This window comes from Lepidochelys olivacea (assembly GCF_965140295.1).
Source record: "Lepidochelys olivacea isolate rLepOli2 genome assembly, chromosome: 18".
NCBI lineage: Eukaryota > Metazoa > Chordata > Testudines > Cheloniidae > Lepidochelys > Lepidochelys olivacea.
In genome coordinates this window covers 23,548,058-23,562,260 of record NC_140428.1, presented here as the reverse complement: position 1 = coordinate 23,562,260, position 14,203 = coordinate 23,548,058, and the positions used below count along the sequence as shown (strand labels likewise).

At 53.0% G+C, this 14,203-nt stretch overlaps 1 protein-coding gene across 1 annotated transcript in view; it reads right to left on the bottom strand.

The window, feature by feature from the left end:
- The window catches only part of VWA1 (von Willebrand factor A domain containing 1), a 29,989-nt gene extending 18,394 nt beyond the window's left edge, over nucleotides 1-11,595 (bottom strand). Inside the window, exon 1 of the mRNA XM_084652072.1 lies at nucleotides 11,133-11,595. Coding sequence (XP_084508198.1) covers nucleotides 11,133-11,412 — 280 coding nt within the window. The 5' untranslated portion in view covers nucleotides 11,413-11,595. The remainder of the gene's footprint in view (nucleotides 1-11,132) is intronic.
- Between the last annotated feature and the right edge of the window lie 2,608 nt (nucleotides 11,596-14,203).

Sequence of the window (14,203 nt, the reverse complement as noted above, 5' to 3'; positions counted from 1 at the left end):
CAACGACATTCATCTTCCTGGAGATCAGCACAGCCCGCAGGCATATGGAGCCGAAGCTGCTGCTGACCTCCCAGACGGAGCAAGGAGGGAATGTCCACCCCGGCCCCAGGCAAGTCCTGCCATCTTCTCCCAAGGGGGCAGTGAGACAACAAGGAGGGCCCCATGGAGAGTGGGGGAGCGTTCCGTCCATGCCAGTCAGGAGATGGGACCTGGTGCAGTTCTGCGGCTGTGGTACAGGGGCGCTATGGGGCTATTCCAATGGGAAAGGTAGTGACTTTGATTTCTCAGCAGGTAATAAGAACACCTTGCCCTTCTATAACACCTTCCATCCGGCGATCTCAAAGCACTTTACAGACACGCTCACCCACAACACCCCATTTTACAGATGGAGGCCTGAGAGGGTCCGTGACTTACCCAGGGTCACACCGGGAAGCAGTGGCAGAGTCAGAAATCAAACCCTTGGGGCCTAGCTGCCGATCTCCCCCCCATAAAAATCGATTTGTTCCCACACGCGTCCCTATTGCGCAGCACACAGGCCATCTCCTGGCCTGTTCCCCCACGCTGCCAGGGGCTGGAAGTGTTCTAGCTGTCCCAGCCGGCGCAATGTTCGGACCCTTGAGGCTCTGAAACATCCATGGCAGCCAGACCTACGGTCTCAGCCCGGGGCAGAGCAAGCTCCAGAACCAGAAGCAAACAGCTGGGAAGAAACAGGCAGAGTCACGGCTAAGGGAATGGGACACAGAGGAGGAGGCCTCTCCGATTTCCTGGGGCTGAGTTTGGCTGGAAGAAAAACAAGCACAGTTTGGAAAAAAGAGAGACAATAAAGTAATGTGGCGGGAGACGCTGCCGCTTGTAGATTCCCAGGAGAAGCAGCTGGATCTCCGAGCTGGCTGGGGGGCTCTTGGCTTGCTTCCAAGGTTGCAGGCAGAATCCATCCCGGGTGGGGCAGCTCTGCAGGCAGGAGCACTGGCATAGCCCAGATGCTGGCATTTTAACCTCCGCGTCTCGCCCTTCTGAGGCAGGAGTGTAGGGAGGGACGCCAGTGCTTTGGCCTCCCTAGTGCGCGCGCTGCCGAGAACCCCTGTGGAGCGGCGCTGGGGGAGATCTGGTGTTTAAGGTCACTGCAGACAGGACTTGGGGTTTTCAGAAGCCAGCCGGATGTGCGCTCCTAACTCACTTGGTGCTTTCGAACAGTCCTGCTCTGTCAGCCTGGGATACGCGCCGACTGACTCCACCAGGGAGCCAGGCTGGAGAGTTCTGCTCTGGAGACTCCCAGAGGCACCATGCAGACTCTTTCAGGCTTACAGACTTTAGGGGTGGGCTCAAACCCCAAAGCCCACCCGAACTTTAGGGATGCTCGGATCTGGAGCCAACCTTTGTGGCTTGAGTTCTAGTCTAGTCTTTATTTTTTGCTTGTTACAAAGGGCCAATCAGGGCCACATGCTGCAGAATCTGTGGGACCCTGTTGGCTGCACTTGGTCAAAGCTCAGCTCTGACAGTGAGCCACCCCTGCAGCCGTGTAACCTCAGGTAGGAGCTCGCCAGATCTTCCAAATTTAATAGGGTGGGGCCTGGCCAGCACTGGACACCCCCACCCCTTGCAAAGGTAGGTTGTAAGAGGTACTGATGATTCAATAGGTGACTCTTTCCCTCTGGGACAGTTCTGAGCCCATTGGGCTTCCATGGTGTTGGGAGGTATCTTCCAGCGGGGACATACAATCAAGATCCAGATCATTCATGGCGGTTAATGAACCCCTGGCACTACTTGTGAAAGTTGGGGTGTCCTCCCAAAAGAGCAAGGATCACGCAGGAGTCTCTTATAACTATGCCCCATCCTCACATGAACCCACGACCGACAATCTCCCATCAGCCATGCTTGATCCTCGCATAGTCAGTCCTCTCTAAGTGACCGAAATTCCCCGATGATTTCAGCGACGCCAGTTGTTATTCACGTCTCCTAAAGACCGCTGTGTGATCCCACCGCATTCCCCACCCCAAAGGTGTCTACACTTCAGTGCCTGTGGGTGAGCCCTGTACAAACAGCCCACATAGCTCTGTGGGATCCTCCAAGAAGAACGGTAGCGTTATTGGTATTCGCAGCTTAGTTAATCGGAGCACTTGGGGGAAGTGGAGGGGGACAGAGAGCATGATGGAGAATCTGCTGTGAGAGCAGCATTTCTGTCTGGCTCATCTGTTCGCGACCGCGGGGCTGGGCTCAGAACTTAATAAATTCTTCAGGCCCTTATTACAAAAAATGCGGCACGAATCCTTAGGGGACTGAAAATGCCAAGCGGTGGAAGATGGACTGAAAATGCTTCAGCGGGGCGGTGTGGAGCTGCCCCACATTAGGGGGCGCTAGTCTTGCTTCTCTGAACACCTGGGCCCTCAGGTGACTGCAAGTCAGAAGAGCAATGAGGCTAGTAACCATAGTCCATTCCCTAACAGGACTGTCAGCCCCAAGAGCTCAGACAGCCATAGCAAGGCCTCCATTAGTGAGCAGGAAATGTTTTAAAAGTAAGAAGGTTTCAGTTCTTTTTATTGTCTTTCTGGGTTTTGAGCCGGGGGGGGCACATTTTCCAGCCCCCACCTGCCCTTTTTCCACAAATGAAAGCTGAGATTCTCTTGTAATCACAGGACTCCAGGAACTGGAGCTTTGAAAAAACCCCACCAAATACCACAAGGTTTGTGATGAAATCACAACAGCTGGCAATGCTGAATAGGGTATTGTTCAACAAGACTGGCAGCCTGCCTCTGAAGGAGACCAATGACTGAGATTGCGGGGGGTTCTGCACAGCAAGGATGAGCCGCATTGGAAGAACAGCCCTGGAAGAGCAGGGCAGGGCAGGGGGCATTGTCAGATCTGCGTGGGGAACCTAGGGCATGCTGCAGGGCAGGGTTGAGAGGCATTGGCAGAGCAGTGTGTGTGGGTCCGGGACTGGAACGGGAGTGGGTGCTGGGGGACAGGAGTGAGGGGCAGGGGGCCAGGAACAGAAAAGCAGGAAGGGTGCAGGGCATGGCCAGTCATAGTAGGAGCCCAGAACTTTGAGGTGGGGGTGGGGGAAGGGAACTGGCTCAGGCCAGCAACTTCCCCCAGGGTCTTTTCCCCTCCTTTGACAGCCCTGAGAAGAGGCCACGCCAGAGGAGAAAGGGAAAGGAAAGCTGGACAGAGGGGAATCCATTCCCACTAGGTGCCCCAGGCGAGAGGGCTAGCAGCAGTTTTCCCTGAACGTGGAGCTCAAATGCCAACTGAGCCAAGGAGCGTGGAAGCTCCTGGTGCAGCCTGAAGGGGTGAGCGCCCTGCCCTCAAACTGCCTGCACAGGGGAGCCAAAACCACAAGGCAGGAGACAGTTGGATGCGAACTTTCCCAAGAAAGAACTGCTCAAAGGAGGCACATACACCTCCTCTCTCACCCTGATCCCACTGGAGAGAGCGAGTGGGCCGGGGCGGGCATCGGGGGAACCAAGCAACGAAGGGACTAGGTGAAAGGGAAGAAAGGATAAGCAATGGCAGAGGACTGCCAGGGGGACACACGCAGATATCTGAGAGATGCGATCACCCAGCAGGCTGGGAAATGGCTCACGGGAGACCAGGGGATGCAGATCGGAGGAACAGGATGGGAGGAAGGACAATTTAAAACTCCCTGAGAGTGTAACCTCTCGGTCTAGGGCAGGGCTGGAAGCCACATGGCTTGGGAAATTGAAAGCTGGACTAGACAATGTTGGGATGAGTTGTCGTGTGTGTGTGTGTGTGTGTGTGTGCGAGCGCTGGTGGGGTCGGGGTGAGGGAGGAAGAGTTGGGTGTATCCATGTCCCCATCCTCCCTGCCTGGAACCAGAACGACTCAGCTGCGTGTCATAGACCCCTAGGCTGCTGACAGCTAATGGGGATTCTCCTTTAGCCCAGAGGCAGAGGGTGCTTTGGAAACAGGAGGGTCTATATTCCACCCCATCAGCCTCCAAGAGGCCACACTGCACGCGAGGTAGAAGTGCTGGTACGTTGTCACAAATGTAAGTGCATCACATGCCCTTATTGGCCTTTCCCATCTTGAACGTCTAGGATGTTTCTAAAGCTCTTTGGAGAGTTTAGTGTCTAGCCCACAGATGCTGGTTTAGCTTCTCAGGGATCCAAACTCACCCCTGCACACGCCTGTGCTCCGAGGCCAGCTGGCTCAGGGCCAGGACCCCTGTCTGGATATAGGGTTCTCCTGCTGTTGATCCTCAGCGTAGGTTAGATCTGGGCCCATCCAGGGGTGGCAGGAGGTGTCTCAGAGTGTGTGTGTTTCAGGGTGTGTGTAGCAAGGGTGCAGAGTGTGTCAAGGGTGTCAGGGGCAGCCGGGCGTGTCATTTGTGTGCGTTGGGGCTGGTATTTGGCAGGGGGCCCGTGTGCCGGGCATGTGCATTGGGGCTGGTATTTGGCAGGGGACCTGTGCATGTCGGGGCGAGCGTTTCGGGAACATCAGCCCGTGTGTGCGTGAGCTCGGGGGCCGGAGCACTGCGTTGCTCTGGGTGCGTGTGCAGGATGGCGGGAAATGTGTGTGGGATTGTGTTTGTTAGCTCTGCCATCTAGACACCTGTAGCTGAAAATCCCAAAGGCAACATGCCCTGGAGTCACCAGAGCCCCACAATGACCCCCCCCCCCTCCGCCCACTGTGTGCATGTCTTCCCTGGAAGCAGCACCCGGTTCCCGAGGTCAGAGGCCGACTAGCCCATGACCCTGTCTCAGGTATGATGTGCCGGCTGACAGGATGACGTAGCCATTTCAGCACACCATGACCCGGCAGCAGAAGTCACGCGAATCCCCCTCATTACAATCCCACCCGACAAAGGAGAGCAAGGAAGTCAGAGGGTGGCGGCTGCATGGGAGATGCACAGAGGAGGCACTGACGGAGCTTATATTCATCATAGTCGCCTTGGCCTGACCCAGCCCGGTGCAGAAACACACCCATTGGCACTGCAGCATTACAGACCCCTTCGCAGAACAAACCGCAACACAGAGTCCGTTTCAGTGACATTTGAACCCATGTTTAGTGTCAAGAGTTGGGGGCAGACCTGCAGCAGGGCAATAATTCATTGTAAAATCTAGCTCTGATACTGCACTTCCCAGCCAGAGATCTCAAAGCACTCTACAGATGGAGTAAGTATTATTGTCTCCCTTTTACAGATGGGCAAACTGAGGTAGGGACTTTCCTGAGGTCACTCATCAAGTCAAGAGAAAAAACCCAGGTCTCTCAAGTCTAAGTGTCGAGCCTTCAGCTCACTGGGCCACACAGCCGGACAGCCGCATGAGTGCCTAGAGTAATACAGGACCAACAAACTGCACAGAGGGATCTGCTATTTATTCACAATACTGGCACAGCCTGGGTAGCGGCAACATGAGCGTCAATCCTGGCCTCAGCTCGGGGGGAAATCTACGCTCCACGGCCCCCTGAGTCCTTGGCCTCTCCGCTGAGTCTGCCAGCGAGGCTGCAGCCAGTGGAGGTTCTGGAGAAAGAGACACCTCGACCCACCCGAGAGGAGACTTTCAGACAATATTAGCCCAAGCCAGATTCAAACCGGTGACGTACAGGGCGATATATTACACCCCGGCCACTAACTTCAGTCCTTTCGGTCAGAGGGTTCCACATTGGCCGGCTGCCGTGTTTGCAAGTCACTCAGCTCTTTCTGGCACTGCTCTGTGCTTCCCCCTTCTGGTTCGCACACACTGCTGTATGCCCAAGTCAGATGGCAGGGCCCGCTGCTTGGCTGGCAGGCCAGGGCGAGAGCGCATGGAAGCACAATTGCCATCTCCTGGCATGAAATCATGTTTCCCTGTCTCTTCTCCTACCCCCATCTGGCAGAGGGGTATCCCTTAATTTTCTGAATGTTGCAACAAGCAGCTGCAAGGGCTCCTGGCGCTGGCAGGGTCTGGATGGCCTGGTACTGGAGGTGGCCCAAGGAGTCTACTTGTCAGTGGTAAACAAGATCATGTGCACTTGAACTCCCTGGGCAGAGCAAGGAATGCTCCAGGACAGAAAAGGCTCCAGTAAAAACCCAGCCCTGCCAGCGTTACTGAGTCACTCAGCAGTCAAGAACGGCACTGACCAAAAAACCACAGTGCAGCCACTCCCAAGAAGAAACAATCAAAGGAGGGATGTGAACCAGCATCCTGCCAAACCTCAGATGATGCCACCACCCACTGAAAGGCTAGATGGAGCTATCATGCCTCACTGGAAATGGGTGTGTTGATTGGCTGGCACTCCAGGAAGTACCACATCTTCAAGACAGAACTTCCTGGAAGGTGGTTAGATTTTATTGTTTGGAGAACCTGTGCAAGGAGGCAGGCGTATATTTTTCAGCAATTTATGGATACCACAGAATGGCTGGTTCCCTCCCCCCTAGGGCTGATATATGCAGGTTTGCTCCTTTATAAAAACCCCCCCACAACAAATGCTATATCAGGGTCAGTTTCCCCTGACACTTAACCCCAATAAAATGTAAATAAATTCCCCTCCCGCCCCCGGGTCCCTCTCTGTTCACAATTGTCACTAGACTAGTGCTGGGACAGGGGACAGGAGCACAACACACTATCAGGCTGAAGAATGCTTCATCAGGCCCTTTCCTTTGCATTTTCTTTTTTTAATTTCCTTGTAATCGTTCCAGTTCTTTCCTTCCCTTCATCCTTCACGTTTCATCAGAGATGGAAGGGGACCCCTTGGGGTTCAAACTGCTAGTTAATCCCGTGGTGCTGTGCAATCAGACCCTACTCCAAACAACACTGACGTGTCATTAATCCTCGAAGTTTGATGGGAAAACTGAGATTTCTCACCTCCAGTGGGATCTTTATGACAAGGAACCTGCCCCAGCATCATTGACCCATGCCAGCCCCGTGACAAAAATACACAGACCTAGCTAGGGGGTTGGGTTTGGGTTGTTTTATTAAACCCATCTCTGTTCTCTTGGCAACTGGTAAAGAGACTTCCTTATAACGTGCTTCATGGACCTAGGTCCAGCCTTGGCCCCGGAGACCCTATTCCACTGCCACTCTGCCGATGCACCTCGTGCTCCTTATTCTTAGACACAAAATCTCCTCCTAGTCTGGGGACTAACTGTGGGAAACTCATGGCACTGGTGACCCCAGGGCGTCCTGGAACCCAGGTCTTTAGAAACAAAAGGCAGAGCCACTAGATCGCTGTGCCACGCAGCCCCACTCTCCCACTCGATAACCTTTTTGTATTGCAATGTGTATGCCAGCCAAGCGAGGTGCTGGCTACGTGACTGGAAGTGATCAGTGTGGAGATCACAAAGCTGTCCCGGGACCATCAAGTCGCTTGGCTTTAGCTGGGAGAAAGTAGCAGGCCAAAGCTTTCCTCCTGCCTGAATTGAGATATCAAAGGATGATGCTGGCCAAGACTCCCCTCCCTTTCAGCAGTGTCACCCCATCCACGCTGCGCTGCTTGATTTAGATGAGACTCAGAACTGGTAGGAAGAATGGCGCGAACTCAGAAGCCAAGAGACATCAGTCACCAGTCTCTTCATTGTGCCTTAAAACCTCCAGCCCGGCCACTCTTTCCACCCCCACTGTTTGGCCATAAGGGAAAAAACCCAGCACCTTCAGAAACAGGGCTGGAGTTTGGCTGCTGAAGAAAGCAGGCTCTGTTCTCAATGCTGCCCCAGTCCAAACAGATGGGAGGAGAAGGACTTGCCCTGGGCAAAGGCATCAAATCTCCCAAGAGGGGATCTTTACCATCGACCCAGCCCTGGGGGCGTTACTCTGGCGTGCCAGGCAGATTAGAGAGAGGAGAGGCTGTACTACAAGTGAAAGAAACCACACTGCTTGGGAGATGGAGGGTGTAGGGGATAAAGCACAGATCTCTCCAAATGAGGGATGCTCACACAATCAGAAGACCAAAGCTGTTAGGGCAGTCAGCGTGCACCAAACATTGGCCACAGATTGAAAAACAGCTCGTCAACCAAGCTACTTTTAAGGCTACAGCAGTGTTGCCACATCTCACGGTTGTCTTGGGATACTTGGTGCTTTGCATAAAGCCCCAGCTCCTGGAGTCCTGTAATTAGGGGAGGATCTCAGCTTCCAATAATAAATAAATAAATAAAAAGTTTCTAGCCTTCGTGGTAGTGGAGAAGAGCTTGAAAATGTGACCCAGGTGCACCCTGCCGGCCTGGGGTTTCTCTGCACTGTGCAGCTCCTTGCTGAGGCTGAATGAGCAAGTGGGACCCTGTCCAAAGTGTGCATGGAAGGACAGTGGCCTCCTGGCCTAGCTGCTGCATAGGTTGGGGTGGTGACCTCCATTCCCCTTCTCATCCCCTGCGTAGTGCCCAGCACTCAGGCTTTGGGGCTTGAATGTCATCCACTAGACCCCTCACGTCGCCAGTACCGCCCTCGCGTGCCTCCAGAGCTAGCTGCGTAAGATGGCCAGGTCTCTTTCCAATGAAGAAGCCCCACTTCACTGTGTCTAGGCAATAATCTTACATGCTCCCACCACGACACAGAGGGCGAAGCGAGCAGGGCTGGTGACAGCATCAGCTCTCAACTTCATAGCTTTCACCCCAGCTAAGTGCTACTCTCCTCCAGGAGTTTGTGTTAAGATAGCTGCTAAACAAACCCCAGGTTCAGACTGCCTTCAGCCGCTGTTTCCTCCCTTCACACTCACCAGCAGAGCTGTATTTTCAGAGCAGCATAACTGCCTGGAGATAGACAGCAACCTGTAAATCCCAAAGGCCCGGCTCAGTGCTGCTGTCTCCCATTCATTGTGCTGGTGTGAATCACACAATGCAGCTGCAAAAGGCAACCACTGCTGCACAAGGGTTTTGCTTGGGAGTAAAGGGTGGCACAGGGTATAGGGCAGTGATGAATTGGGTTCTAAATGTTCTCCTTTCTATAGGCTGGATTTTGATTTCCGCTGGCGTAAATCTAGAATTACCAGCTAATGCTGATCTCAATCACACCCATGTAAACCCAAAGTAACGAGGGGCAGAACTCAAGATTGGCACTGAGGGGGAGGGAGGGGAACTGAGATAAGAATCTGGCCCTAAGTCTGAGGCTACTGCTGCAGGTCATGCACCCCACTGTCTTAGCTGCAGCTCTCCGATAACGAAGCTATTGAATTAATGTACTGACACGGTCATTCCTGAGAGCTCACAAATGCCACTGGCCACCCAATAACGTCCCTGCATTGTTTGCTGCAATTAACAGCGAAGCCACACAAGTGTTAAGTGTGAGCACCAGCAAGATCCAGGGACGTGTGGACTGACTTTCCGTCTTCTGCTTAGTCCCTCACACCTGCCAATCCAGCCCACCACACACCATATGATTAAATCAAACTCAGCCGCGCATGATGGCTCATCCAACACACAACCAGATGGTTTTCTCCAGAGCACTTTATGCAAAACTTTAGAGGCAGCTCTGTTGAGCCCCGGCTAGGAGTCATAGAAACACGGACGAGCAAAGCAGTCTGATCCTGGAAAATAATCTCAGACTAGCTGACCAGTATTTGCATTTCACTGGAGGGTTGTAAAACTAAAGCAAAGAAACGGAGATTGCAGCTTGTAAAACTTTGCTTCTCGTGTCAGCCACATCTGTTTTATAAAGCGAGACTTGCTCTTTTTTAATTTCCTCTTCAAAGCAAGGTCTCTCTCTTAGGCCAGGCTAGAGAAGTGTCATGTGCATTGCCAGGGCTGGTTAAATAAATAAGAATAATCATTTCTGCTTGTGTAGGCATCAGAAAATCCTGGCACAGCACCAGGTGCAATAATGCCTGCCCGGGCACAGGAATCTAGCTTGGTAAATTATGTTACTTGGGCCAGATTCCAGCTCCTTTACACTGAGCCCTGCTTTACTCTGCAAGGAGTCCCACTGAAGTCAACAGCAAGGCATTGCTCAACTTGAGTAAAGGTGGCAGGATCTGCCCCGTAAAGCTTCTAACTAGAACTGGTCAAGAATTGTTAGACGTCACTTTTTTTTTGGTCACAAGCTGCCAATTCCTCAACATTGGAACACGTTTGAGGGCAAGGGTCAGTCCCGACAAATCTCTCGTTTTCGAAAGCATTTTGAAAGAAGTTTCAACTCTCACATTTTTCATTTAAAAAAAAATCTTAATCGTGTGGGTTCAAAATGCCTTTTTGTTTCATGCAATAAGCTATAAACATATATAAATGAAACAAACAAAGAGTCGTCACGAGAAAACATTTCACAACGATCAACACGAAATGTTTGGACGGAGCCAAACCGTTTGTTTTCCAGATTGTCGGTTCGCGAAGATGTTCACAGGTTTGATCTTTTGTTCTGATTTGGGACAGGAACATTTTTGGAACCATCGAACTTTTCCCCAGGACGGGAACCTGGTTGCCCACCCAGCTCTCCTTCGATCCCTCAGCTGCTTCCCCAGCAGGAGAGGCTGAGAATCTGTTATCTGGCCTTGCTGGAAAGTTCGCATCTCCTCTCACACAGCCTTATCTGCCCCAGGCCTTCCTATCTATTATCCCACTGAAATCCACCTGCAGCTGCTGTTACTGTACCATTCAAACCCTAGGATTTTTTCTACCTGTGAACAAACGAAGAATTAACCAGACCCTGCTGACTTAAACCCTTGTCCGCAAACTTTGTTTGTCCACCACTGTCTCAAGTGACACCTTCCTCTCCAGACCCCACTCACCCCCTGGTTTCCCACTTTGTTTGCTGCGGTGCTTGCAATGGGTCTGTCACAGGGGCAGAGGGAAACTACTGGAGAAGGGCGAGAGGAGGAAATATGAAAAGGAGGACTTCTGGCACCTTAGAGACTAACCAATTTATCTGAGCGTGAGCTACAGCCCACTTCATCGGAAATATAGTTGTTAAGCCTCAATAATTAGCAGGCGCAGCTGTAGCGCCGGAAGTTATTATTAATTATTATTATTATTAATTAAGATTTCTGCAATAAAGAATCAGGCACCCCTTTGCTTAGGGCCGGGCGAAGGTCTGCAAGGGCCCGGGGCAAGTGCATGTTATTCGCTGGAATAAAGAACAAACCAGGCAAGTTTTCTCCCTGCTGGGGCAGTTTCAGGGAGTTTACCCCCCCCCGCCCCCTTTAACAACGCAAATCCCGGGCAGCATTTGCAGGCTGAGCGGCAAGGACCGACCCCGGGCTTTGCAAGCACTCACCTTTCCTCGGCAGGCTCTCCGCCAGCGCAACGTGCAGCCACAGAGCCAGCTGAAGCGCCGCCCGGGCAGGCATGGCCAAAAGTACCCGAAACCCCGGAGCGCGGCGCTCCGAAGGCGGCGGGGCGGCCACGCATAGTCCGGGGCCGGGTCCCGCGGCCCCCGCCCAGAGCCTGGCCCCGGCGCCGCGCCCGGAGATCAGAGCCCCGCGGCCGGCGAGTTTTTGCGGCGCTCTTTGCGGACTCCGGCCGGCGAAGACAAGTCCCCTCCCTTCCCAAGTCATTAAATCCTCCCCCGCCCCGACGGGAGTGGCTGGAGGAGCCTCCCCAGCAACACCCCAGCTGCTGCGCTGAGCTTTGCCTCCGGAGCGGGGACTTGGTGCGGCTGTCGCTGGGCTGATTCCCCAGACGGGGGCTCCAGCCCAGCGGCAGGAAAACTCTCCCCTGAGCGGGACCCGAGGGAGAAGGGGGACTGGGTGCCCCCCAGGGGGGAGATCTCGGCGAGCAGGACAAGGATTCCACCAGGTCTTAGTGCTACTCTGCGCTGCCCGCCTTGCCCCTAAACTGGCCGGGATCCCAAGGCCCCGCGCTCCGGGGCAAACTTCCCAGTTGTAGGCCAGTTACCGTCACCGGATCTGGCATGCAGACGTGCAGTGGGAAAGCAGCCGCCTCTGGGGTGCAGGGTGGCAGCCAGGTGGGCACTGCGCCAGGTTGTGCTTCCCACTGTGGCTGGTCCTGGTGACAGCTGCCACATACCCACCTCTGAGCCTCCATCCAGCAACGCAGGTGGGGGGGGGGGCCCTGTTTAAAGTTAAGCAGGAGTTTAAATACTTTGCTGGAGTGGGCATAAAAGAGTTTCTCCTTTAACTCCTGTGGCAAGGGACATGTACTAAAGATCTCACGTTTGAGCCACAGCAGGGACAGCAGAACCTAACATATGCAGCCTCATTTTGTCCTACTGGAAGGAAGGAGAATTTTGGTCCACAACACTGGGATGGGACTCGGGAGATCTGGGTTGAATTTCTGGCTCTTCCACAGATTTCCTTTGTGGCCTTGGGCAAGTCACATCATCTCTCCGTGCCTCAGTTCCCCACTCTTAAAATGGAGATAACAACCCTTCCTTTGTATGCATCTTGTCTGGTTAGACTATAATCTCTTTGGGGGAGGGACTTTCTCTTATTACATCTATGTGCAGAACCGGGCACAATAGTGCCCTGATCTCATTGGCAGCCCCTCGGTGCTATTGAAAAACACACAAATAATAATAGTGAGAACCGCTCCATGCCTCGCCTGTGGTTTGTCCTTTTGCAACGGGATGACACATTTTTCAATGCAATCCAAATGTAAAGCCCGGGATGCAAGGAGATGGGAGTGCTCATGAAAATAAAATTCCTCTGGCTCAGAGGGTGAAAAATGCATGGCATCAGTGACTGCAGACCTGAGCCCAAAAGTTACTAATGGAGAAGAAGTGGAAAATCACCCTTGATTGCTGAAGACCAGTTGTTTGTCCTTCTGTTTTATAAGAGGAGTAACTGGAATGAGAGAGAACAAAAAATAGCGGAAGAGGAAACTTTTGAAGCTGGGGGGGATTTCTGAAAGTTGTGAGCAAAGTTTCTCCCAAACTGATTTTGTGTCTCCCCTCCGGGGAATCTTAGGAAAGTAACAACAGCTACAAGCTGTGCAGGGTGGAAAGAAATTTGGATCCAAATACCCCAGTGACATGGAATGGTGGGAGGGCCCCAGCAAATTAGGGTCAGCATGGAGACGTGTGGAGTCAAGCAGCCGGTTTTAACTTCTGGGCTTAGTGGCGCAAATGTGACCACCCTAGGCACCCCATTGCACTGCTATGAAAGGGCAAGCTTGGTACCGAACTGCAGGGTGGGGGAGTTTTGCATCCAGGCTGTGTGATGCTCTGTCACTCGTCCGGTAACACGATATGAATGAGTCAGTCTCACGCCCTGATTGATTCACACAGGCAGGAATAATCGTTATCCCAGAACCTGGTGAATGGGAAGGCTCCAAAACAGCTGCTCTTGCTCCGACCATCTGGGATTTGTAAGGCCCTGCCCATTGGGGTGGCATCTGAACCCTGCTGGGGGGAATCCTGGCCAAACGTGGTTGCTACTAGCTGGCTTCCCTGGCTGACGTGGGCAGGGATGTTTGATCTGAGCACATGGTAAAACCAATGTAATAGCTGGCCTGGATAAAGGCTGAAGGGCTGAGTCCCGAGTTAGACTCAGGGGCCTTATCCAATACCCAGTGAAGTCAGTGTCAGTCTTTCCATTTTTCAGAGCAGCAGCCGTGTTAGTCTGTATTCGCAAAAAGAAAAGGAGTACTTGTGGCACCTTAGAGACGAACCAATTTATTTGAGCAGAAGCTTTCGTGAGCTACAGCTCACTTCATCGGATGCATTCAGTGGAAAATACAGTGGGGAGATTTATATACACAGAGAACATGAAACAATGGGTGTTACCATACACACTGACTCCTGTGAGCTTTCGATCCAGCAGCATGATATAGAGCCATGATATAGGACAGCAGGTGCCGATAACTCCCACAGAAGCCAAGGGGAGCTGACGGTGCTCAGCGCATCTGACAATCAGCCCATCAGTCTGTCGCGCAGTTTGGGGAGGGGAAGCTTGTCACTACAGGGGAGCTCGGGAAATTTGGGGGTGTTTAGCCCTCAGAGAAATCAATGGGGTTTGGTACCTGAGGTGATTGTTCAAGGTGGCCGCGGCGGGGTCCACGCAAGCCAGCAGGTGCTGGAGGCTGCTGAGCAAGTATGTGCTAGGATTGGCCCTGGGTTTATCGGTATGGCCACAGCCACTCCATTTCCAGGGCTGTGGTTCCCAGCACTCACCCATGCACGATCAGAGCTAGCCCTGAGACCCACCTGCCTAGATCTGGCCAACTTCAGGGAGGGGGATCATTTCCTTCCATCACTCACTCCCCAAGCAAGACTTTTCCTTTTGAGGCAAAATGATCATTGCCACTTGGCCCTGCACCACCCCAGCCTGCAAAGGGTTCAACCTGTATCTTCCCATAAGCCCTGCTCTAGGGAAGCAGGAAAAAACA